The sequence below is a fragment of the Ischnura elegans genome, chromosome 10 (genome assembly GCF_921293095.1).
Source record: "Ischnura elegans chromosome 10, ioIscEleg1.1, whole genome shotgun sequence".
In the NCBI taxonomy this organism is placed as follows: Eukaryota; Metazoa; Arthropoda; class Insecta; order Odonata; family Coenagrionidae; genus Ischnura; species Ischnura elegans.
Window position 1 is genome coordinate 23,109,422 of NC_060255.1, and position 27,359 is coordinate 23,136,780.

Sequence of the window (27,359 nt, forward strand, 5' to 3'; positions counted from 1 at the left end):
TATACTACAAGAATTATTTTACCATGAATAAAATAAAAATTTTGAAAAAAAATGCATGGAAAATGGCCAGTCACTACCAAACAACCTTCCGATAACCACAGTTCCGTGATTATGGCTGCGGCGAACGTTACCTTATATAATGAATCAGTCAATTATTAATACATTGCCATAAACACTGAATTGTTCATGGAGGTTACCCTGTGAGGTTACCCTGAAAATGGTATTGTGCCTACTATTTGTTGCTGGTGAATCATAATTTTTAATTTTACTTACTTCTCAAACTTAGAGTTCCTTAGTATTTGTGAATGTATTGACCATCATGCCCATTCTATCCTGCTACTAGTTAATTGAAGCCATGAATTCTAAAACGCCACCTTGCTGTAATGCGGATTGAAAGTTTTTTTGTTTTAGTTTTGGTTGTGTTATCTCTGTTGATTCGATGTTTACATTAAATGGATTTTAACTATAGCCACTTATGTATTCACCGTGAAAAGTGGAAGTGATGGATTTTGTAGATCTAATGGTTTTCAGAAAAAGTGTTGTGCGTGAAAACTTTGCTGTTTTGTAATCCCCGACTTCAATTTGTCTAACAGCCGTTGTTATCTTGCTTTAACAATCGAATCTGTAGACCCCCGATTCAAAAACATCCCCTATGATTGAAGTGTCCAAGTTTCGGATAACGCTTGTGGCTTGTTTTATGACGATTTGCAACTTTCATAAATTTGATTAGTCTGGCTTCTTTCCAATCGGTCGTAACAGTATGCTTTTTCGTAAATATATATTATTTTTATATATTTTTATAATATTATAATATATATCTTTATAATATTATTTCAGTCCCTGTTCTGATCAATTAGGGCTTTGGGACAGTCATGGTAACTGCTCATAAAGAGTATGCTCTCACCTTCAATTTTACTAACCCTTCTGATATATTAGTTATGCTTACTTTCTTTTTTCCCTACCTTCTACTTGCTTACATTTGTTCCTCTCCGTTTTTCGTAACATATTTTCAAATTTCCTAGGCCATTCCCATTCTGTGAACCAACAAAGTTTTGAACCACATAGCTTCTAGGCACAGCATTTTTTAGTTTTTTTCTATATTATATTTCCCCCCAGCTAAAAAAAAGCTATCTAGCTAAAAAAATAAGTGTGTGAATGTAACACACACTTTTTTAGCTAGCTCAGTTCACTTATTTTATTTCCCTGGACACGAAAATAGAGAATAGCTATGATTCGCCGTAACCAAGTCAGGTAAATAATATTTGTTGAAATTGTCTTTTAATATGGGTAATTGGGGTACGATGATCTAGCCGGGGGAAGCCGACAAAACGAAGGCGTGGTCATAAGGGCCTTACGCGCTCCGAATGGTTACACCAAGCCGACTGTCTCGAGGTGAAAAATCCTTTCCCCTTTATCCACACTCGAGATCGAAGGGGTGGGTGCGATAGCAGGCCCTGATTTCGCCGATTCACGCGGTTTCGACTCCAACGCACCGAATAAGAGGACACGGCTGCGATCTGGAGATGGCTCAGCATCACAGCCCAGCATGTCCACCGATAGCGCGGCGCCTATGTGGCCAAAGCTTATCAGTTTTAATTAAGGAATGAAAACGAGAAAGGAGCTGGGAGGAAGAGAATTGTATGTACTATGGGCCTCAGTCACGGGATTTGTATACTTTTCGGCGTCAGTAATATTGACGTAAAAATCTTGTAAGTGCTGACTCTGGGTCAGTGCGTAGCGTACGTATTAGGGAAATTTTAACGCTAATTTTTGTCCATAGAATCTGGCTCTCATTTTTCGATTATATTTCTTTTTTCAACTTTACATGTGGTTTGCCTCTCCATTCCTCTAGAAAATATCGGTGTTTGTAGAATTAGACGTTGTTATTAACCGTCTTCATCGGAAATAGCAAATGAATATTCTTTGCGCATTTTTAAGAATATTGTTGCACATTTTTAAGAATATATTTCCACATTAATAATTTCTTAAGAGGACGTATCAAGCCCGCTCGACCATTCTTTTATAGTGATGAAATATTTTACAAAACGCAAGTTAAAATAGAGCAATTTTCGTGGTGTGCAGAGTGTATCCTTGAAATTGTTTTCTATCATCTCAAAATTTAAAATTTTGCCAAAAAAATTTCTCAGGTTAAAAACTCCTCTTTTTGAGGTTCAGATTTTCAATAGTTTGACACAAAGATTTTAACGCAAGGGGTTTGATGGATCTTTGCGAAACATCCTCAACTTTCAAGATAAATTTTACAGTTTAAAACGATTTTCTCGCCACTAAAAAAAGGAAAAATACTCCTTATCGAGCCATAGTGATACATAATGTGTACTCTTTTCGCTACCACCATTTTAATGCCCAAAGAGCTTAGTATCATCAGTTTGATACGTTTATATTACTCGATTGATATGATATGACCCAGAGACTGATCTGACGCGGAAAAGCGACGATTTGGCGCGGATCAAGCAGAAACGCCTTAGCCTGAACAGTGGACCAGATAACCGTTGCGAAGGTGCGATGAGGTTAGAATACAAATGTGTGATCCATGTATCCAATAAAAATGTGTGATCGTAATGAAATACATGTATGTATTTAAGACGATCAAGAATCACACATTTAGGAATTATGCCTTATAGGAATCCTATAGGAAATTCTGTGCGATTCGTCTTCAACTCCTGCGAGTGACTAGATACACCGCTTCAACACGAAGTAGGTTTGGAGACACTAGAGAGTTGGAGGCTTATCGATGGCTAAGTTCTTACAACACGTATCTCAAAAATAGCAACTTCTAAGCAGAGCAAAAAAACGATTTTTTTACTTGTACACTGAAATTAATAACCAAAAGTTCATAAAACTGAAAAAGAAGCATTCATTTGCAAATGAAGAGTTGTTTTTTGCTTGCATTTTATTTTTTAATGTTATTACACTTTGTTTAAGATACCTGTCTCAAACCGGCCGAATTTGAGTAACTTGTTGTTAGAACTTAGCCATCGTTATATTGGTTGAGCAAATAAGGATATATATCATTCAGAGTGAGACGGAAACAATCGCCTTAGAACCGCACTTTATTTCCACGTCTTACGGACACGACAAAATGAGAGAGAGATTTTTTCCGAACGGATAGGTATGGGATCGCACAGTAAATGGATTTTGTAAATTCTTGTGGGACTCTGCGCGAATATTTCCTTTGCTTCTTTTTTGTCAACGATTGATATCTTGGCAACTCCCGCCACAAGCCTGCGGAGGCGGCTTGCGGGGAATTATGTAAATTTAGACGAAGTATATGAGGATTTTCAATAAAAGTGATTGAAATTAAATCATAAGCTATATTTATTATTCACCGTAACTTCTGAATGAAGTACGAAATACAAAGTATGCATAATACTATCGAAAATGATTGTTTCCGCAATAATAAATGGTTGCGTAGATACAATTTATTCTATTTTATTTCGAGGTTTGGTGCCCGCATTTTTTCTGTGATCCTAGCGAGAAAGTTCGCTCTCTTTCTGTTTAAAAAAAAATTGTTCCAGCGCTTTAAAGCTGAGCTATCAGCGCCGTATGCAGCACGTACGAGTCGAGAAATGGAATTAATGGTCCTTGGGCGATTCTTTCGAGGTCGTCAACCCACTCGGCATCTCATCTTAACGCACAATTCGTCCTTGGACCTAGTATAGCTAGGAAGGACTGATCCAAGCGGGCACGAGACGAGGACTCGGCCTGGAAACGAAAAAGAGAGACGACTTTTATAAATTATTTTGTTTTTTTTTTTTATTATGATTTTTGAAGCGACTGAACTTGAGTTTTGCGAAGAGCCATCACTTCCGTTTCTACAGTGGCATATTTCTTGTGCTATTTACTTGAGCTATGATGAGCTTGAAATATTTAGGATATATACGCTATAGGGGATCGTGTTGGTGTGGTGGCTAGAGTGCTGGTTTCCCTCTCTGTGGGCTATGGGTTCAAATCCCGGCGGTGGAAGAGAATTTTCAGAGACTGCCCGATCCCTGCTTGAATGATGTGTGGAGAACATTTCAAGCGCAACACTGCGTCCGTCGGATGGGACGTAAAGCCGTGATCCCCATGGCGCCTTTCGTTAAGAGCAGGCGTATGCCGACGCCGGGTTTCTCTCCACCCTTCCTTACCAACCCTTTCCTCGTGGCGCAAATGACCAAAGCTGTCGGTCGCCTCATCCAAACACCATACTATATATTATATATACGCTATATCCATTTCAATATTTTTCCTGGACCTTAAATTTAAATATATCACGTCAATATTTTTCCAGATTTGAAATTTTCATGCTTGAGACGAAGGCAAATGTTTTCAAAGTCTACTCTGATAATCTCAAGGTAATAGATTTTCCACTAAGAAAGTAATATGTGACAAATAAAAACAGAAAATGAGTTATTCGTCCCATTAAGGTAAAATTCGATCGCGAATGAATTGCCTCGCGTCAGTTAGAATTTCGGTCTCATATTTGCCTCGGAGTTACTATTTGCATCGAATATGACATCCAACGTTAATCTCCGACAATGCTATCGCCTTCCAGTTTACCCGTTGATTTTCATGAACCATGTATAAATCCGATCATCAGGAATGGGGATATCACCGTAGGCGGGCCATATAAATTAGAGATAAGATGGAGTACACTACGGTTAGACTCGCTCTTTTGGCGGCTAGTCCACAGCGCCCTCAGAAGTATGAAAATCAATATTTACCGATTATGGAGTGAAAATAGGAAATTTGCTTCCCGATCGTAGCCGAATTGAATATTATCAATGGTATCAATAACAGACACTTTTTCACTTTCACAAAATATTTATAAAAATTTCTATGACCGGTTTCGGATATTACACCATTATCAGACACAGAAAATATCGATTTATTGCAGAATTGAATCTCCTTTTAAATTGAGTTCTTGTTTTTAAAGAACGAATCGATTCAAAATCTTGTTTCGCGAAGTTTCGAACGCGAGTCTAATCCAACTGAATTTATTCGTTTCCATTCAAATGCAAATAAAGAATATAAAATCTTTATAGATTTGGAGTTTAAATGTTATTAAATTCAGGGAATTAACGTATAAGGAAGGAAAGGAAAAGGATCTGAAATGGATCAGAGCCGCCGTGGACTTCAAATGTAAAGCAAATACCCGATGCTGCGATTCTAAAATGAATCTTGCTGAATCGAATATTCTCAATGTTTCGGTGACGAGGTATTCCGATTGGCTGACCATTTGATTGAGTTGACTTTAGGGATGGCCGCATCCAGGATTTTTTCGGGATCCGGATTCGGATCGGATCCTTGATTTTCGGAGCCGGATATTTCGGATCGGATATTTTCGGATCCGAATGCATTTTCAAATTCCTGACGCTGAGATTCCCCCGATGATTGTTCAATGTCTTGGGAAGAGTCACACCATGTGCCAGTCGTATTTTGCCTTTTTTATTTTCCATGGCTGAAATTCTCGTACGTAACCTCTGCGAGAGCTTTCAAACAAAACCGTTCATGAGTAGGAAAGAATGGCATGCGACGGCGCATTCGAAGATGGAATCGGAACTCTTTCCACCCCCATGGGGTATGGTTGCATTTGCTGAAGCTATTATTTAAAATTTCGGAACCAGATCCGATGTCTTCCGCGACTTTGGATCCGATGTATCCGATGAAGGGCAATATCCGCGGATATTTGGATCCGAGGTATCCGATCCGACCATCCCTAGTTGAATTGCATTATGACTGAGCCGAGTCGAGTCCATGATGGAGTAGTCACAGAGGCAATATAAAAAGTGATTTTCGTCCTGAGGAATGGCTATTTATTTCTTTGTTCGTTTGTGCTAATTTGCTTTCGAAAATGTTCTAATATACTCATGTATTCGTTTTACAGATCGAGCACAATGCTGCTCCGGGTGGTGGCCCTGTCGTCCCGGAGCAAATTCTTCCGACGGTACCGAAGAAGTGCTTATTACTCGGTAAGTGCGAAATATTATGAATGTTGAGACACTTCTTCTCTGTGTAGAGGCTGTTTTTTGTGTATTTGTGCGTGCTTAATGTTGGGCAGAGAAAAAATAATCGCACGGTAGCATATGCATGTAGATCCGTATAGCTAGGATGGGATAGAGCGATTTTCGATCTTTGTGCATGAAAGCCAAGATAAAATCAAGTGGTTATTAACGGTATCCAGGGTTCCTGCGAGTTATTTGTTTATATTAGAAAAAAATTTCCGCTCTCCGATCAGTACTAGGTGTGTTTATATTTATTGTCACTTATGGACTATGCGTTAAGAGTCGTTGAAAGTCTTATAATGGTTACATTTGGCAAAAAATGGTCTTGTGAAATAGTAGCTTTGTTTAATACTTGAATAAAATGTGAGAAACTACGGAAAGGTTACCTTAATTTCTGCTGTACGAAGCCGGCGTATTTTGGAAAGAGCATGTATTTGCCACATCGTTCTACTCAGCCCTAAGAAAATTGAGCAAAGCAATTGTCAATAAGCTGACTGAGGTTAAAGAGTTGTTAGTTAAGTTTTATGGCTTGTATGCAATGATTAATTTCAATAAAGTTACCCTTAGCAAAATCGATTTCACCTTCAATGCTATTTCTAAAGTTCTCTTCATTTCACTGCCCATGGCTGATTCATATTTGATGAAAGCTAATTTTATTCGCAAATTCTCGCTTGTTACCTTTTTACTTGTGGAAACTTTGTCATTACTTCTCAGCAAGGAGCTCTTACGAAGTTTTCGTAGGTTGTTGGTGATTCCGTTCTGAGTGCAATGTATTCAAACTTGAGATTTTAGTTTTCTTACTTGTTTACGTAGCCATATTAATTTTCATGGACGTTTGATTTTTTCCCGGAAATTCTTTGTATCTTCGTGATTTCTGGTCGTGTTGTTAGTATGTCTTCTTATCCGCAGTGATTTGTGAATGAAAAACTTTGCTGTTTCTACAATTTGGAACTTTATTTATATAACATAGGGCTAGTCCTATGAATATGATACAGTGTATCGAAACTGGTCAGGAAAATAAAGTTCCAAATTGGAGAAACAGCAAAGTTTTTCATTCACAAATCAGTAAGATGGATTTCTACAACGTGAAGGCCTCTACTATTCAGTGCATTCTTATCCGCAGTTCGATCAAAGGGTTCTTAATGTAAAAAATCTTTGTTTAGCAGTGTATTTACGTATTTGCTGGTGTGTTACCGCGAACGCTGGGCGAAAGTAAATAAAGCGTTACCATGGCGTCGGGTAGTAATCTCGTGATCTCGTAATCTCGCGATCGGTTCTCAATTTTCGCCGCTGTGCAGCCGGGACGAGCTACTCAGGCAGTCCCTCTGGACCTAGAAGCAGCTTTTGACAGGATTTGGACCTTGGGCCTTATCCTGAAAATTTCCTCTTTTCCCATTCCCTTCTACTTGCAAAAGATAATAAAATCCTTTACCTCATACAGAACCTTCTTCGTCAAACTGAGCCTCCTACAGCCTCCTCTGAAACCCATCCTATTTTCTCTGGTGTTCCGCAAGGCGCCATCCTTTCCCCTACCCTCTTCAACCTGTACGTAAACGAGCATCCCTCGATCCCCGGCAACGACGCTTTCCTTTATGCTGACGACACCACCTATATAGCCCAATGTTCAAACCCCAGAACAACGGCCGAGCTGCTGCAACAACAGATCGACAGCTACGAAGATTGGGCAGACACATGGAAGCTAACAGCCAACCCAAATAAATGCGTCCACATGACTTACAGTCGCCGTCCAAAAGCTGGCACAGGAAATCCCATCTACTACGGAAACAAGGAAATCAAAAGAAAAGAATCGACCAAATTTTTAGGTGTCACTCTAGACAAGAAGTTAATCTGGAACCAGAATATCACGAACTCAATAGGAAAAACAAAAGCCGCAGCAGCAGCTCTTGGCCCTCTGCTGCAGAAGAAATCCAAACTATCTTTGAAAACAAAAATTCTTTTGTACAAAACAATGCTGAGACCACTGCTGACGTACGCATCACCAGTCTGGCTGATGGCGTCGAAAACTCAACAATCAAAAATTCAAAAAACGGAAAACGTACTATTAAGAAAAATTGTTGGCGCTCCGTGGTACATCCGAAATAAGGAATTACGACAGGACCTTAGTGTAACTCCCATTCTCATCGAATTAAAGGCAAATTTACCGCAATTCAAAAAATCCCTAGAACGCACAGATAATGAAAAAATTGCAAACCTCTGGGACTACACTCCAGATCCAAGTTTCAAACACCGTACTCCAAACTCCGCATTCGTCCCAAATCACATCCCTTCCCCGTAAACCACCACACCAACAGAACGACTGAAATTACATAAGGGAAAACATATAAGCAGAAACTAACTTTACTGAAACACACTGGGGACAGCCAGTAGGCTGGGACTAGTGGCCAAAAATAAAACAAATTCCGGCGAGGCGAGGCCGGGACGAGCTCTGAAAACCAGTCGTACTAACATGGCTGCAATTTTATTATTTTTTATTATTAGTTGAGGAATCGCTCAGTTTAGGCTGCAGTGGAATTTTTGGATAGGAAAGAAGAATCCGCCTTCACTGCAGCTTTTACTCAATAGCGGTTCACATGATTGGAAACTGGACGTATTGAGAACATTACCATGACGACCGGGATGCTGGAGGAAATGTAATCCATACTTTACAACATAATTATTTCTTTATGCTTACAAGAGGAAGCCATCTGTATGTATTTGTTCATAACGGACGACGTGAAGTAATTATTTCATTTCATAAAAGTATAAAGTTAGGTTTAGGTAGGTGTATGTTAAGTGACGCAGGAATTATTTCCAAAAAAAGTTTTTTTAGAAGATTATTTTCATGCATTAAGCGATACAGACCCTTACTAATTTCCGTATTTGCGAATAGGCTTGAAAATAAGATTATTGAAAAATGGCATTCACGAAAAATACGAATAATACTTGTTCACTCCGATATATTATCTATTCTCATCCTCGATTGCTCCGCCTACTATCTATCTGCTTCGCCTGTGACATAAAAATTTTATGCGACATTCATTGGGCTAAGATTTCCGTTATTTCGGGCAGTAAATTTTGAATCGACGAGCTGTGCATTAATATTTTTATGTTTGGTTGTAAAAAGCATTGAAATAGCATTTTCAGCAACCGTTAGCAATAATTTTTTAAATTAAGGAGTGGTTAAAGTGCGTGTAATAATGGTATTTAGTTCTGTAGTCTTCGACCTCGAGTCTTCTATTTTTGCATTTAATCTCGTGGAGTTCAAGTTTTTTATGGCCTTTTCCGATCAGCGTTTTCAATTCATGCTGATGAAGTGGGTTATATTCTCTTTTTTGAGCCTTTTTAATAAGGTTAGTGTAGGCGAGCTATGCTGCTATGAATACCTAAGTGCATTCGTTGAGTTATCTTCATGACTTTTTGCTTTGAAATATTAATCCAGTTATGCTCGGTTAAATTTTCAGCAAATGTTGTCTGATATTCTTAAAAATATGAGTATGGTCATTTTTTGGTAACTGGAATAGTTTTTTTTCGATAACATTACATTCCTATGAGCCTGCATAGTTTTTTTTCACATACAAGCACAGGTCCTTGCTTTTTGGAGTATTCTGCCTCGAAGTTAAGCGTTGTCTCGATGGTTGTATGTACGTAACGAAGTGAATCTTACACTGTTACTCCGTACACATTCCTTGAAGTATTGAAACACTTTTTAAAGGAATTTCTATAGAAATCCTTAGTTTTCGTAGAATTGTACGGAATACCTTACAAAATTCTGTAGAAATTATTTAAGTACCTTAATTTTCTAGTTGCACCGTTATAATACATTAATTTCTGAAATCGTGTGCAATGTTTTTTGAAAACTTTTAAGCGATATTAACGAATAAAGAATTACCAAAAGTAAATGCATAAAAAATGGCATGACATTATGATTTGATGGAGGGCCGTTTTACGAAAGGAAAAATGCATAAAGGAACGGATTGTAGCCAATGCAAGGTTAATGTGCAATCACTGGTCGTTGGAGAGACCAAACAAACCCAAGTTTAGGGAAAAGATTGGGGAGAAAGTAATCAAGCGGAAGAGATATTCGGTCATTTGGATAGAGTACGCGGACTTATTCATGGATAAGAGTGGATTGGGCTGGTGATTTTGGAAAGGTTTGGGAAACGACCAGCTGTGTGATCAGGATCCTGATAAGCGCGGTGCGTATGGTTCTTGGCTCAACTCGTGAGGGATCGTGGTTGTCTTGGAGGTGGGTGAAAATTTTTTCGGACGTCTGCCAGGGCGATCAGAGGAATGTTTTCAAGAGTTCTTTATTGTCCGTCGAATGGGACTGCATAGAGGAGGCCCAATTCCATCTCATTGAAGGCTGCTTTCTGTTTTCAATGAGGCCGCATTTTAATTGGTTTTCAAAAATGCCCGCGGCGCGGTGATGAGTGCAATGCGATCCACTTTCTTTCCAATATTTTGCAGTATAATGTTTTTTAAGCGACGAAGAGCATTAAAAAGTTATGACTTTAATAGATCACATCATCACGTACATAAATTTCGGTCAACACCCATATTTATACCAAATTTCCCCATAAAACTCGGATCAATTTGTCCGTCAGCGACGCGAGCGGTGACTTTTGTAAACCCGTTTAAATGCGCGGTGGGTTGGAACGCATATGGAGGCACACTTGAGGATTCTCTTTTATAATATTCGTGCATAAACCCTTTAGAAGTCTTTCGTTGTCGTCAGCCAGGCCTAAAGTGGGACGTCTCTTCATACTGTTTAGCTGAAGACAAAGATGATTCTTGTTAATGATAGTTACTAGTTACATTGGGACATTGACGTTAAACTTGGAAGCGTTAAGGCTTGACGTCAGTGACATTGGATTAAAAAGCTTGGTTATGGTTAGCTTGTTGGCCAAATTTATGAAAAACTTGGGATAAGGATCTTTTGAAAAGATTAGCCAAGTCAAGCCGAAAGGAGAGTGATATTTCAGTAATTTGTCTATTTCCATGATGATTGAAATATTTGGTATCTCTAATCCAAAAATCTAGCCGTCGAAAGGCTAATACGTTAAATATTACTTTGAATAGTATGATAGTTGCGGGTTTAGGAAATGCCAATGAGAAATATTAAAATTTAGGTTTTCAAATTTTCCACCGCTGAATTCACAACCATTATTGATGAAGTCTTCACGGGAAATCGGCCGGGTAAGGATCGACATTGCTGCCAACATTTCAATGGCCTTCTCTGGCACCGTCTTCAGGGCGAATGATGGACCTGGTTAGTGCCGGGCTTATAAAATCATTTATGCAATTAAAAATTTTTAGATCATTATACGCGGTAAAATTAATCAATAAGGAGACAGTGTCTAATTATGATTTTGACGTTTTCAAGTAGCAAATATTACGATGTGAATGTATATATTTGTTAGGTTGAGACCGAATGTGCCACATTTAAGTTTTAAAATTTTCTCCGGTCGTATATTGGGTGACAAAGACCATCTCGTTTCTTTGCGTTAAGTGCTTTTCTTGAGTGAGCGGTCTCTTTCAAACAGACGCTAAATAGCACAGCTTTCTCGGAGAGGTTGCTGCTGGGCTCCACTCCTTATATGATCCTGGTGAAGTGCTGGTGGAGAAAGAGAATTTCCCAATTGAGCGAAGTAATCTGACCAGAAATGGCACGAAGCCACTACCAAATTGGAGATGATGGGTACCTGCATTTGAAGCAGTCTTAATCAGCAAATGACACTAGTTAAAAGACTTCATTTTGTTCACTTCCTCTTAAGTTGGGTAGGCTTTTGGCTTTTGCTCTATTTAGCAAGTTTCGATGATTGTTTCCATCAATGGTTTCGAAATAATTGTTGAAACAATTTGACTATCTTCGAATCCTTTGTAAGTGATGTGTGGGTTTTGATCTTCAGATAGCTACTTTCTCTGTTTTCACGACCTCGATGAGCTTTTAAAATTATTTCGATTAAAACTAATTATTATATAGCGTGTCAGGTTCAAATGCCAGTGCATCAGAGGCGTGACAGTTCGGGGGAAGGGGTGGATGAGGGGATGTATCACCCCCCCCCCCAAGCCTCAGAGAAATCAAAAAATTATTTAAAAATCTTGTTTGGATTTGATATATAATAACTGTATCTGCTTAAAGTTAAATTTGTGCTAAAATGATGTAAAATGCATTTCAGGCATTTTATTTTTCAAAATTTTTCCTGAACTCCCCGATTCCTGGGGGGGTAGCCCCCCTCATTCCCCCCAGAGCCACCTCATCCCCCCCAAAGCATATTCCTAGTTACGCCACTGCAGTGCATGTATAATGCAATAGAATTTAGTATTATGCAGTCCAATTGAATTTACGTAACATTCACTTCTGATAACTTACCTATGCCAAAGGCTAGCGCATGATAATGCTTGGCTAAAATTTAATAGATTAATCCTTGAGAGCAGATACAAGTTTTGTAAGAATTCCGACAATGTGCAAAAAAGGATTTGATTCTGCTCGAATACTCTTTAAAAGACTCATCTACGGGTTTTGCTTCTGCGATAGCTACTTTGTGCGATTTAACACCGTATGCTCCAAAATCATTATTGTGACCCTCGAGGTGGCTTATTAAACTGATTAAAATAAATTATATTAAAGTGAAATGTATCTGGTTCTCACTCCATTGCATAAGAATTTATGCAGTAAATACTTTTAAGCATGTATCTATCTCAAAAATGTTTTATATGCCTGACTTAGAATTTAATACATTACTTCTACTTAGCTGGTAAAGGTTAAAAGCATTACGAGGGCGGAATCATTTCGCGAAAATATCCTTTCGCAACGCAATATAGCAAACCCACGATAGTAATTGTTATATAATTCATCTTTTATTTTCCATCTCCCTGTATTGTGTAACCTATTCCATTTCTAGACTTACGTGGCTGTATTCGGAGATGCTCGCAGTTTTTACGTTTCGGGAGATATTTTAACACCGAAAGGTTATCGTAGTTCATTCGAAATTAAGATCAAATTCAATAATTACAATGTCTCTCTAATTTTATTAGGGGATGTTGAAATAGCTGAATTAAGTTAAATATTTCCGCTGAATGAATCGAGGTATTTAATGAAATGAATCAGAAAATTGGAAATAAAAGCGAGAGAAATAATGGGAAGACCAGCTGGTCTAGGAGCAAGTATTTCGTCGTTCGACGTATTTTTCACTTCCGTTTGCCAATTATCACCTATTTTTCTCTTAAGAGCTTACTTTTCTCTTGAGTAAAAAAATTCCCCTCCTCCCCTATCCAAGTGTCGTAATAAAGTGTATAAATAGGGTAGTTTCCTTCATCAAAGAAAACGAAATGCAATGATTGCGATTCCTTACCCACCATTAGTGTATTCATAATATACTAATTATTTGGTTTTAAAAATCCCAGTTCAGACGAATGGCAATGGTCAATTTTAACCTCATTTGAAAAAGGCCAGATTGGCGCCCATGCGATTCCACTCCACGTGTAGTCACAGGGACCTAGTTTCTATACGAGTAGATAGGAGTTTTACATTTGTCTGAGATTACCAATGCATGCATGAGGCACAGAGCTCAGGGAAACATCTCTTAATAATCACCCATTAAAATTACCTAAGTTCGGAAAGTTTCCTTCGTTTGATAGGGGAATAATAATCCTTGTTTAAGCCAAGCGCTACCTGCTAGCTGGGTACTCAGCTACCTGCTAGCAGCCTGCGTCGTATCAGCGCTCAAGCCTTGCTCCAAGGTCACCTCACACGCCGACAGCTGGAACCAGAAATACGTCACACGGACTTTTCCCATCATTCCTACTTACATTAGCCGTCGCGTTTTCGCGCGCTTGAAATTTTTCACTTTTCGTTTAATCGCATAAAATAGATATCGTCATTGGAAAATCTAAGAGCGTGAAATGCGTACTCCAGGAGTAATAATCTTTCGATTTAGGCAATTAAAAAAAATAAAAGTAAACCACCCTATTCTGCTATAAATAGGAGGAACGAGGTGATAATACTTTTACTTAGCTAGATATACCGGCCGTTCAGCCCAACTCTGGAACCATCTTCCAGCGACAATCAACCACACTAAGTTCTGTGGTAATTAAATCATCGCTATAATCATAGGCGGATCTAGGGGGTGGGGTACGTGCCCCCCAGACACCTAAAAAATATGCAAGATTTTTAATACGGTCCCATTATCATTGCGCTCGTTTTGTATCACGAGGTATCCTTGTGCCCCATCCAGAACAAAATCCTGGATACTGCCTTGCTTGTGCCCCCCCCAGAAAGAAATCCTTGGTCCGCCCCTGGCTATAATTAATCTTAATTCGCTCTTGTTCTCCTCTTACATATCCTAAACGTCGCTGTGTAAGTATTCCGATACTACTAATTGAAGTTCTGGCAATCTCTCTCCTCTCGTTTTTATTCAATAAAAATTGCTCCCATTGGCTGCTATAGCGTTTCTTCCTCTTTGGTATTTCGACTTAAATCACCCCCTGCTGTCTCAATGTCGAGTCGTCTCCATTGTTGTTTATAATTTTACAATGGACATCGGTCTGTATAGGATATTTAAGAATTGGTTGCAAGAGTGTTTATGGGTGCCCCATCCTTTAAATTTAGTCTTTCATTTGAATGATGATAAGGCCAGTGTCCTAATGAATGGAAAATTATATAAAACATTATTTTCCTGTTGTTTTTCAACATCTCAATTAATAAAAAAATCATGCAAACGAATTCCATAGCAAACATCGCGAGTTACTTTATTAAAGATAATGCAGTATGTTTTAGCCTGAACAAGAGGTAACAAAATTTCTATTAGGATTTTGAGCATTTAGGATTGAATTTCACGTTTTATACTAATTGTTTTTCGGGCTTTATGTCTGTAGTGCGCAAAAGTATATAGTATACTTTTGCGCCCATCAGGAGATCGTGCGTGGTTGCCACGGCCTCCACGCGCTGTAGACACGGTTTTGATGATGGATATGGAGCCGTTCTTGAAAGAAATATATTTTTCCCCTCCCAATTTGGTCCTGAAGCCGCCGGAGTCGAAAGATAACGAAAATATTAGAAACAGTTCTCGGGGTGCTAACTTATAGCTCAATTACAGCTCGCATATTTACTTTAAAATCTTTCTCACAGATTTGATAAATAGTAAGGTGTAGAACACGGTTAGTACTAGCTGTGAATGCAAGAAATCGGGGATGACTTAGATCACGTGAGTGCTGGAAGAGACAAATACGAATATTAGCTAATGCTCGGAACAAAAATTGCGGCAGTCGTTTCTCTACTTTTAAGTAGGGAGAGAAGCGCTATAGCGCTTATAAGTACTCAATTATTTCCTTATGGCCTGTTTACACGATAAATTAACACGTACGAGTTAATATCTGTTTGCATAAATGATTTTTGTGGCGCGGAAAGGAACATATACGAATGCATGAACCAAATTAGAACAGGTTCTATTTTCTGTGCATGCATTCGCGCAAGTTGGGTGGTCACTCGTTGCATTTTGGCGTTCATTCTCGCGTTCATACATTTAGACATTAACCCGTACGTATTAATGCACCGTGTAAATAGTCCTTTAAGCAGTAGCGGAATTATGTTATTGTATATAAGATTTGTATGCTCTGTGGATACAGTGGGTGTTCTCGGAAAGCTGATAGTTTGTCCGAAATAAGGCATCCTTTTCAAGGTCGTAGCGAGGCCCGTGCTGGACCCCGTCTTAGGGCGGTGGACGGCCATGGCCAGACAGCGACAGCACAATGCATGAGGGAGGACTTCCGGGGGGCGCCAAAGATTTCCAGGCTGGAGGGCGCACCCGGAAACGTCATAAAGTCATGGGTGTCCCGGCGGCCCGTCACGGGCCTGGTCGTACTCAAAAAATGATTTCGGGGGTGAGAGGAGGTTATTCGGGTGGGGTGGAGAATGCATTTCGCGTGGGGGGTCATTGACCCTCCTCACTCCGCCATTGGCGGATTTAGGGGGGAAGAGGACTTCCTTGTAATTTCAGGAATAATTGAAAAAACTGTAATTTTTAAGGCGTCTCGCCGATTAAAGTTTTTATTTCTTGAGCTTAATAAACATTGCTTAAAATTAATTGATGAATAGGTGCCTAAAAGCCGCTTCTCCACGCATGTTAGACCTTGAACGCATTATCGTCCAGAGGTATTGCATACCGCTGAAAAATGTGACGAACCTTATAAGGGGGCATACGATAATTACGTCATGCGTTTAGGGGGGAGGTGCTCAAGTCGATTCTCATCCTATCTCACGTGTGGAAGAGGGGGCGAGGGGGGGGGGGGAGGCAAATATCACGTAATTTTTTTCGCAAGAAACGGTGTAAAATTGCGAGAAAACTGGGTTGAATTGAGCAAAACGTAATCTTAAATACTAGTCTTAACTAATCTTAAATAAAAATAATTAGACAAATTGTTTTTTTTTTAACAAATCCGACCAAATGAAGCATATGCTGACGTATTTACCCTGAAAATAAGCATTTTGAACAATCTCCCGTGAGATTGAAGGGAGGGGGTCTAGCCAAATCTCACGATATCTTACTAAGGGGGAGTGGGAAGTCCAAAAATCGTCAAAAGACCTTCACGTAATTGATAGACCCCGAAGGTATGAAAGCAACCCGCCTAATCCGCCCTTATCCCTTGGTCGCTAAGGCCTTTTTTTAATTATTTTTATCGCTATTACACTTTCCTAGTAATGACAGAAACCATTGCCGCACTGGGGAGGCACTGCTCTCAAAGTTTTCTCGTCTACATTCTTCGCCCATAGCCGCTCCATTTGTTCATTTTAATCAAGTCCCTGTTTTTGAATTACAATTTTGAAAATTTTCAGTAAGAAAGAGTAAATTAACGTGGTAATTTTTGTTACCCCCCACAAATCAGCCCATTTCACTTCTGTGCTACATTATATTCCAAAAAAAAGTGCTCATTGCTACATGATTGCTAGTGTTTGCTCGAAAATCTGGAACTTTGAAATATAGGGGTAATTCACATAAAATATTTGTGACGTCTTGAATTAAAGTTTAATTACGATTATACAGAATATTTTTTTTCCAAATAATTCTGAATTATTCTAAAGTTTGATAATTGGCAAAATGAAAAAAATAACTTATTTTTATTTTTTTGTAGTCGTAATAATAGAGCAGTTAATTATAGCTAGTACTCCCACTTGAAGTGGGAATACTCTCCCTCTAGAAGGGTGTATTTCTCTTCTATAAAATATTTTAGAAATTCACATGCTCAGAATCAGAAATTAAGACTAATGACATTTTTGAATAATATTGAAATTATAATTTTTCAAAATTTTCCGGGGGGCTACAATCCTTCTAGGGGGAGAAGGGAGAGGGGTCATCCCTGAAACCCCCTGATCTATGGCCACGGTTATGCCCCTGCACATGGGCATACCCAGTGGGGGCCCCAGGGAGGGGCAGCTGCCCCCCCCCCTCTAGATGCAAAAGTGAATTTAGATCAAAACGAAATTTTTGAACAAATTTGCTCTAAATCCAAGACAAGTGATATTAGTTTAAAACATGTAATTAATATAAAAATATTTTTTTGATCAAATAAATTTAAAAACTAATAAAGTGCTGTTATAATTTTCTTGAAATTTTTCTTTCAAAACCTTTTCTGTGATACGACTTGAACGACCATGGCCTGCCCCCCTCTAGTCCAGGGTACACTCTTGCCCCTACAGTACATCAAGGATGGCAATTAACATGGTAGATTTTTTAAAACGTCGCAGGCAATGGAGTGTTTAATTGCTTTTACCTTCTTCTTCTCCTGCAGTCAGATGCCAGAGGGGGTGCAAGTATGTCAGCGTCACCTGAGGCTGGCGTCTCAATGAATCTGCAGGGCAAGGTGATTGCCATCCGCAGGGAGGACCAGTCAGTGTGGGAAAGGCGGGCTCCTTTCTCACCCTCCAACGTTCGGAGGTTGACGCGAGCTGGAGTCAAGGTCATCGTGCAGCCTTCAAATCGAAGGGCATACCCCATGCAGGTCAGTTTAACCCACAAGTATGCTGAGATGGTTTCTCTGCAGAAGGGGTCTCGGACATCTTGGCACGACCAATGCGGCGTGGCCATTTGGGCACATCTATCTTGGCACAAGCCACTTTATTACTATGGACATTACACATTGCAATGCGCTATGTCAAAGGGTAATCACATACTTTAAGAACTCCCCCACCCATTAGTAGTAGCACTAGACCCACCCTCATTTATTTAATTCCTTTGCTCCTGAACATGGAAAATTTTGAGACATGGGACATTAATAAATGTATCATTTCATGTATATCCATATGTACTCACTTATTTCAATTAAGGGTCCAAATTTCTGTGCGAGAAACTTGTTCTGCTAATTTTAAAGTACCTAAGTATATGTTAGGATATGTGTATAAATATTTTTCGGTGAAATAAACCATAACTATTATTAATGAATATTTCTATTCTTCAAAAATCTCAATGCATATCTAAAAATGTTTTTTTAACCAATTCCTTGCATTTCAAGCAATGTTACATGTCCTCAAACCATGAAAATCACAAATAAAAGACGATACTGTGTTTGCCTTAGTTGAACTGTTATACGATATGCATGAACTCTCTTTTCAGGCATACTTAAGTTCAGGAGCTGTAATCCAGGAAGATATATCTGAAGCTTCTGTCATATTCGGTGTGAAGCAAGTGCCAGTGGATTCTCTCCTCCCCGATAAAACCTATTGCTTTTTCTCTCACGTCATAAAAGCTCAAGAGGCCAACATGCCCCTCTTGGATGCTATCATTGAAAAGGTAGGCCTCAGATTATTTTACTTTTTTTGTGAAAATCATTGATTGTTTTATTACTAATTAAAAAGCCTGTGTTTCTCTTTCATGGTTTCAATGTACTAGTAGAATGTTCGCTTGATTGACTACGAGAAGCTGGTGGATGAAAGTGGGCAAAGAGTGGTTGCGTTTGGAAAGTATGCTGGAGTGGCTGGTATGGTCAACATTCTTCATGGGCTGGGTTTGAGGCTTCTTGCGCTAGGCCATCACACACCTTTCATGGTAAGACATAATTATGGAGTACATACATATTTGGTGATGCATGGAAGGAAGGTCAAACCTTAAGTTATCATGTATACTTAGAGACCAAAATGAGCATGTGTTAACATTACTTGAAAAAATATCCGCTCACATCCTGTTTACTTTAACTCATCTATCATCGTCTTTTAAAGATGTGTATCATCATCTTTCAAATGTGAGTGAATGTGTGGCTATATGCACCACAAATTTTGGGTGTTATGACAACATTTCTTGGAAAACTATTTGTAGGTTTGAAATATGTATTCAACTTCTGCCACTTCGGAATGACTAATGAGATCTCTCCTTGACTTATTGGATTTTTCTTGATAACTTAATATCCGTGGAGGAGGGGTTTCTCTTCTGGGGTGGCAGAATGGCAGTCAGTGCTTTTTACTGTTGATAGAATTTTTTTCACATAGAGAAAGCACACTCTTGTTTACTCAAACCTCAGCCACAGCATAACTTGCTTTAACCCTTTCTACAAGTGTGTCGAGTGATACTCAATACATCATAACCCTGGGGCATTTAATCACAAATTTCAAGTCGGCTATTGGTATCGAATGTGAAAAAATATGAGTGCCAAGTGTTAAGTAATTCATTTCTTATTCTTTTTTGACGTTTAGCATATTGGTCCAGCTCACAATTACAGGAGCTCATCCATGGCTCGACAAGCAATCAGAGATGCAGGCTATGAGATCTCATTGGGCATGATGCCAAAGTCAGTGGGCCCCCTGACATTTGTATTCACTGGATCTGGAAATGTCTCTCAGGGAGCCCAGGAAGTATTTCAAGAGCTGCCCCACGAGTACGTGCCCCCCGATATGCTGAAGAAAGTAGCAGAGCATGGAGGTAATAAAATATACTAATAGCCTTGGAATTTTACATCCAATTTCAACATTGAAAACAAAATCGTAAATAGGGCTCATTTATGTAGCTATAATTTTACAGAAAAATGATTCAAGAAAAGTAGACTCAACAGACAGTGTATGAAAACAGGGGCTTTTCATGAAACAAGGGCTTGAAAATTGATAATAATGCATCAATTATGAAAGTTAGGTTAATTTATCGTATTAAAATAGAAGGTAGTCTACGAAACTGGTTAATGAAAATGAGTACATAGTGGAGATCAATGTCAAAACAGCATGGTGAGGACGACACCAGCTTGGGCACGTAAATGCCACTTATGAAGATAAGTACATCATAATACAATCAATAGCAAAAGCAAAAAAAAGAACACCCTAGGAAAAGAAATTAGCTCTATAGAAGCTCAACTGAGAGAGGTATTTGGTTCTTCTGTTATCTATGCATTATCAGTGAGGAATCTTGAGAGCTTTTGAAGCTGGATAAACTTCAGCATCTCGTTTTTGCTAAAGCAAAGCATAATTATCGTGGATTCAGCTATTCAGTCAATAGAAAATTATGAGTTTGCACGCCACTGCTTTTTTTTCCTTCCTGGGGTCTTCCCTTTCCTGCGCTCTACTGGTCTTTGTTTGATTTCTGGGTTGGGAAGGGAGGAGGTGGGCACCACAATGGTTGGGAACGCTACCTTTAGAATTACTGTGCTCAAAGCATTTTTGGATGGGCTTCAAAAACCTTTGCGGCTAGCGAGAAAGAAGGTCCGCTTGCTGTATGTGCTGGGCATTCATTGTTCTCAGCAGTGTGGGCGTGGTCCAGCAGCATTGCCAATTCGTCATCAAGTGTTCGAGTCAAGTCAAGAGACTGAGAAAATGTTTGGCCCATGGGTTGTAAGATTTTAAGATTTTTCTGTCTCGGACTGTACCATGGTAGAAGAAGAAGATTGTTTGAAGAGATATTGATGAAGTTTGTTTCTTGTTTTTCATTCCTTAAAATATTATGTTGTGATAGTTGCTTGAGAACTATTTCCTATGCGTATGAAAATATTGCGTTATTAATACCCACCCAAGATTTTTTTAATTTTGGAAAGAATTTCACTTCTATCATTATTTTATCCCTAATTATTTTAAAGGCAAAGCAATATTGCACTTCAATTTGGATTGATCATTATTCATTTATTTAATTTTGATTTTTATTTGAATATTTAATGCAGGTGTGAATAAGTTGTATGCTTGTGAAGTGAGTCGCAGGGATCACTTGGAACACAAAGAAACAGGAGGTTATGATCCACAGGATTATGAAGAAAACCCACAGGATTATATTTCTACTTTTAGCAAAAAGGTAATTTTTTCAATGAGCCACTAAGTATGTACCTACTTTTTTTATGCACTGCAATACTCTTATTCTTTGTAGTTTCTAAATATGTAGATATTCATGAGTATTTTCCTTCATCAGTAATGGTAACAATTTGTTCATTTTTCTGTAGTTGAAAATTCCAAAGAATCAACAAATTGGCAAAGTTGGATATAAAACATTTATATTGTGTATGAGTAAAAGTTTAATTGTAGTTAGTTGATGTAATAATCTCAGTATATATGTTTTGGTTGTAAGAATTTAATGTTTGCCTTGTGTATCTTGCATCATTAGATAGCACCGTATGCTTCAGTGATCATCAATGGCATTTATTGGGCAGTGGGATCACCAAAACTGATGACCATCCCCGATGCGAAGTATCTGCTCAGACCAGCTAACACTCCATGGTTACCGAGATCTGTTGGGACGCCTGCTCTTCCTCACAGAATGCTGGCAATATGCGACATAAGTGCAGATCCAGGGGGCTCGATCGAGTTCATGAATGAGTGCACCACCATTGACACACCGTTTTGCCTTTATGACGCCGACAGAAACAAGGATACAAAGAGGTATTGCACTTATTTGCAGATTATCACTGAGCTTTATAGTATGTATTCCTAACTTAACCTCTTGGATACTCTTTGGTTTAGCCACACCAGCTTTACTTTTTTGTAGCAATGTCTTTGGACGTAAAGCTATCAGGTTTATTTCCTCTTATCTGTTCAGTGGATATGCATACTATTAAATTATTTAAATTTTGTTGTTTCCTGATGAAATCTTCCATTGTTAGCCGCTGTATGGGAAAATATTGGAAATAATTATTTCCGTTTATGCTTTAAGTAAAGAATTGGGCATGTTCTTGTTCACCTATGGAAAGTTCTCTCAATGTTTACTAAATCTCCCGATGCTCAATGAGTCTCATGGTTTGAAAACAAGTGCAACCATCTGTCCTATGAAAATTGGTCTTATTCCGTGATTACTTTCATTCCTCCTTTATTTTAGTTTTAAGGGACCAGGGGTATTGGTGTGTTCAATTGACAATATGCCGACACAACTTCCGAGAGAATCTACGGACTTCTTTGGAGATCTTCTCTTTCCATATGCATTTGATATTCTCAAATCTGATGCAACTCTCCCATTGGAAAAGCATAATTTCACACCAGTTGTGCATGGGGTGAGTGAATACAAACTAATTTTCACTCATAAGTATTTCATTCTTTCTTTTATTTAATGAGAATTATACCCTATGACGCTAAGGAAGAGGTAAATTTATTTATTGTTAAGTATGATCCATTCAGTGGAGGATCCAGGCCATAATGGTGTGTGCCTTGTTTTCTCACTTTATCTTTAAGCAAATTTTAATGCCTCAAAAAGTTGCCAACCTATATGCATTGATATGGAGGATATGATTTTTTAAATTAGAGGTAGAAGTTAATAACTTTTGCGAGAATTTTTGCTTCCAAGTATAGGTATGGTGAAGATTATCATAAAATCTTAAATTTATTTTTTGGTCAGAGTGGCCATACTTTTAGTAAATAGGCATTAAAATTTGGTATTAATGCCGCTATCAAATAATCATAGAAGGATGAAGTTAGCCATTTTGGCTACATCACATCTGCAATATCAGCCCATATCTGGACTGGCAACTTTTATCAATTCAAAGGTTTAGCCAATTATTCTGAGAAGAAAGTAACAAAACAAGGAATGCGTTTTTTTTCTCCACAATTTCAGAATTTTTCATACTCCATTGTTTGAATCTTAAATTTTTTATCTACTCTCAATTTTGTTAATGAAAGAACTGTAAACTTTCTAGAATTCATAAAACTCATGGCAGCTTTTGTATTTCAGGCTATTATCACCAGCAATGGGAAATTGACACCCAATTTTGAATACATTCAAGAGTTGAGAATGGCTAACCGGTAAGGCAAATTGTTGAAATATCTCATCAGTCACTGTTGTGTCCAGTAAATTGTTTTCTTTGAAGTTCTTTCCTTTAAACTTAATAGCTCATTGTTACGTGTCCTTTACAATCCTATATGTTGCATACCAGACCTTATAGCCTTCTTATAGTGTCCTTGTATGTGCTCTGCCCTGATCATCCATTCTGTGGTCTTTTGGTTTTCTTTGTGATGAAATTGGTGATTTATGTTTAAGTTATTTTTCTTGAAGTTTTTTAATCTTATGGGAAAGAAGTGATAAGGAAAATATGCATTATATATTTTTAATGTACCCTGACCATCTGTCATGAGCAGTGGCGCAACGAGGGTGGAGGTTTGGGGGATAAACCCCCTCCCCCAGAGCTCAGAGAAATTTTTTAATTTAATCCATTTTACTTAATTAGATCAGTTTTACTTATAGCACAGTGTCAGGATTAATCAAATATCCCCCATAAGGCGGTAAAACTTGCCATTTTGAACCATTATTCTTAAAAATTTTCTAGTAGAGGGCCCCCTTAACTTCTGCTTACCCTAGCGGGTATGCAATACCCCCATACCCCTAAGTATTAGTTGTGCCTAAAACACCCCCTAGCAGGGGCGGATCCAGGATTTCTTTCTGGGAGGGGCACAAGCAAGGCTGCATCCAGGATTTTGTTCAGGGGGGGGGGCACAAGGATACCTTGTTATACAAAACGAACGAAATGAAAATGGTACCGTATTAAAAATCTAGCATATTTTTAAGGGTCTGGGGGGGGCACGTGCCCCTGTGCCCCCCCTGGATCCGCCTATGCCCCATAGCCTTAATTCTTAGCTGCGCCCCTGGTCAGGAGCAGGCATTTAGAACTGCTTTCTTTACTGAACAGGATGAAAAAGAATGGACATCAAAATGAACAGTTTATTCCACCCTATAGAATATGGACCTGTTTTCTCTAATTTAATTTGGCAGAGCCATAAGCCAAACAACTTATAAAAAGGAGGATTGTCAGCATTGCCTACGATACCTTTAATTCACCATCTTTCTGCCTATCATGGATATCGGATCTGGCAGGTGGTAATTGTGTTTTATCAGGCTTTTTTTTTCTTTATCTCACAAAATCATAATTTTAGGGGCTGAGGGTACATAATCGGAAGATGCCATCAAGGTCAGTGAAGACACTTTATGGCTTCAAGGCACCCTAACTCAAAAGAATGCCCAGTGCCGGATCTTATGCATCCTTTTGGTGCTAAAGGCTGCCCACTGGAGGTATGCTGGAAATATTGGGATGAGCAAATTTTGAATACAATTTTGTCACTTGGATTGAATACACTTGTAGGATGTTTGGGAGTCCCATAGAAATTCAGATATAAGCCTTGCTTCTCTGGATTCCAGAGGTTATTGGAAGTAAAATGCACATCAAATTAAGACAGAAAAACTGGAGTTCACACTATTTTGAATCTATTTTTGGGGAAAAGTGCCGAAAATCAGTGTTTATGGAATTTTTCTCTTAATCATTTTTAGTCCCTCACCTCCGTACATATTTTCAGCTCTCTACCTCTTCTGGAATTTGTCGGGAATTTTTATTCATCAGTGAGTGAATGAGTTGGTAGGCAAGGAGCTTTATGTGTGATGGATATGCTTTATTAGTTACCATTGTCAGATTTTCTCATCTCCTCCAGAAACTTCCCAAAAGGAGCCGTCTGCAGCTGCTACATTTTTGGCTCACCTCTTCAATCTACGTCAACTCTTCCCTCGTCATACGAAAACCAAACCTGCCAAGCAAATTTGTATACTGAACCCCCTCACAATGAGTCGACATTTTTTCGGTTCCGTTGGATTCATAAATTGAAGGTTTTTCCATATGTATTGCTTGCCCAGAGCTCCCACTCTTGTGGTATTAGGAATATCTTTCGTAGTGTTTTCTTCAGTGCTACAATTAACTCTCTGCATTAGAATTTTCTTCTGTTCTTTGTACGAATAATGATTGACGTGGTAATGGACATAAGTGGCGAATAGGATGGGAAAGTGATGCCAGAATTGAGAAATGGAGGACCACCCAGAAATCACGAGAGCCCACCAAACATGGAATAGATGATATCAAGAAACATGATGTTATTGTGAGGACCAGTGGCGCAGCGAGGGGGGGTTTTGGGGGTTAAAAACCCCCCCAGAGCTCAGAGAAATTTTTAAGTTTAATCCATTTTACTTAGTTGGATTGATATTACTTATAGATTATTGTAAGGATTAATTAAATATTCCTCAAAAAGCCGTAAAAGTCACCATTTTGAACTCTTTATCTTAAAGTTCCGCAAGCTATTAATCTCGCACCTACCGCTAATCCTGGTGGGTATTCCATACCCCCACACACCCCGGTATTAGTTGCACCTAAACCCCCCCAACCTTAATTCCTAGCTGCGCCCCTGGTGAGGAGAGACACTTTTCAGCTGGATGTGTGATGGAGTGGCCCGAGTAGGATCCGTGTGACTTGTTTTGAGGGATCTAATGGAAGAAAGGGACGGGAGGGCTCCAAAGAGAGGGATAGAAGTGCTTTTGGAGGAGGGGAAGGGAAGAATTAATGGAGCTGTAGGAGTGTGGAAGGAGAGTTTTCCCTCAATAACAGTAAGTGAGCTTCTAAAAGGCTCCATATCTCTCCCTCTTGATAGACCTTCCTGAACCCTAATATTTGTAATCTGAGTGCAATTATGGATTTTTTTAATTTTTTGGAATACATAATTGTTAGTTTCTCACCTGTCACTGGACAGATGATGACTTACATAGTTTCTGGAAGTGGTCAGGAATTTGTATCCATCTCTGAGTGAATGAGCCAGTTCACAAAATGCTTTTTATATTATGGACATGCTTTATTAGTTATGATATTCAGATTTCTCGTTTCCTCTGGAAACTTTCCATAAGGATTCCACTGCAGCTACTATTTCTCTTCCTGCTCCTGAATAGACCTTCCTGAATCATAATCTTTGTAATTTGAGTGCAGTTAGGGATTTTTTTTATTTTTAAAATAATTGTTAGTTTCTTACCTGTCACTGGATCGATACCAACTTAGTTTCTGTGCTTCAAGTGCTTCAAAGAGAATGAAATAAGAGTGCTTGTTTTTATTGGACATAATTGTTTGATTGCATTATGGTGTCGCTAGGAGTGACAAAGTGTGCGGCATTTCTTGTGTTTTTTAAGTTAGTCTAGAGAAAGGCCCTCATTTTTTAATGGCAAGAGTTCAAGTAATATAGCTATTGATAACAAACAAATATTTATTATAAGCTATGTAAGTTAGGTATCCAAAAAGAAAATTTTGATGTAATGATGGCGTAAAGAGTGGGAGAAGGAGAGAGCCTTTCAATGGAAGGCTGTGACTAAATTACTTTGTGGATGACTACACCCAGCAAAAATTTAAAGGTGAAAAAACTTTTTCGTTTCCAAGATCTACTGTTTTATATGGTATACTTTAAGAGTGGCTGTCCATGTGTGTCATTTTTAATACATACTTTGATGTTTTTCAAGATAGTTACACTAAAAAATATGGCCTAAAAGTGTCCTAGAAACGTTAAAATTATTTAATGGGTGGAATCTGAGATACGTATACATATATAGGTAACTATATAAGGGACGAGAAAAATATTTTTTGGGTCTTAACCTAACTTCTAAATGGATGAGGTAAGTTCTTTAGGCCTGGACCCATTATAAGTCTCCCTCAAACCCCCCTGCAATGAACCACCCGACTTAAACTCCTGAAATGTTCCATCTTGCAAGGTGAACCTCCTGTGAAAACTTTTCATGGCTATGGTCATGTGCAGATGTCAGGAGAGATGGAAATGCGTTGTTGACGATATTGTTGTGGATGATTGAAGAGGCTGTAATACGAACTTCAGAAGATAGAAAATGGGTAAAGGTATTAAAATACTGTAGGAACTCTGCATTTTGTAAACTGGCTTCTTTGGAGCATGTTGAGGGGAATGGGAGGAAAATCTATATTCTCTTAAATATCATACATTAGGGCCACCACCATTTGCGTGTATGACCATCGAGCGGTATCCAGTGGAAATAAGCCTATAAAATTGGAGAGGCTATTCTATATCCCCTCCCCCACCTACTAACATGGCATGATAGTAGATAATGGCTTCCCTATGAGATAGATTCCCCCGAGACTTGATCCATTAATGTT

The 27,359-nt window shown here is 38.7% G+C and overlaps 1 protein-coding gene across 1 annotated transcript in view; it reads left to right on the forward strand.

Annotated features, from left to right (window-relative positions):
• LOC124166535 (alpha-aminoadipic semialdehyde synthase, mitochondrial) overlaps nucleotides 1-27,359 on the forward strand; it is a 67,500-nt gene that overhangs the window by 25,606 nt on the left and 14,535 nt on the right. Inside the window, exons 2-10 of the mRNA XM_046544085.1 lie at nucleotides 5,888-5,972; nucleotides 17,793-18,002; nucleotides 18,614-18,790; nucleotides 18,893-19,045; nucleotides 19,687-19,912; nucleotides 21,132-21,259; nucleotides 21,566-21,840; nucleotides 22,274-22,445; nucleotides 23,120-23,190. Of these exons, the coding sequence (XP_046400041.1) occupies nucleotides 5,898-5,972; nucleotides 17,793-18,002; nucleotides 18,614-18,790; nucleotides 18,893-19,045; nucleotides 19,687-19,912; nucleotides 21,132-21,259; nucleotides 21,566-21,840; nucleotides 22,274-22,445; nucleotides 23,120-23,190 (1,487 nt within the window). The 5' untranslated portion in view covers nucleotides 5,888-5,897. The remainder of the gene's footprint in view (nucleotides 1-5,887; nucleotides 5,973-17,792; nucleotides 18,003-18,613; nucleotides 18,791-18,892; nucleotides 19,046-19,686; nucleotides 19,913-21,131; nucleotides 21,260-21,565; nucleotides 21,841-22,273; nucleotides 22,446-23,119; nucleotides 23,191-27,359) is intronic.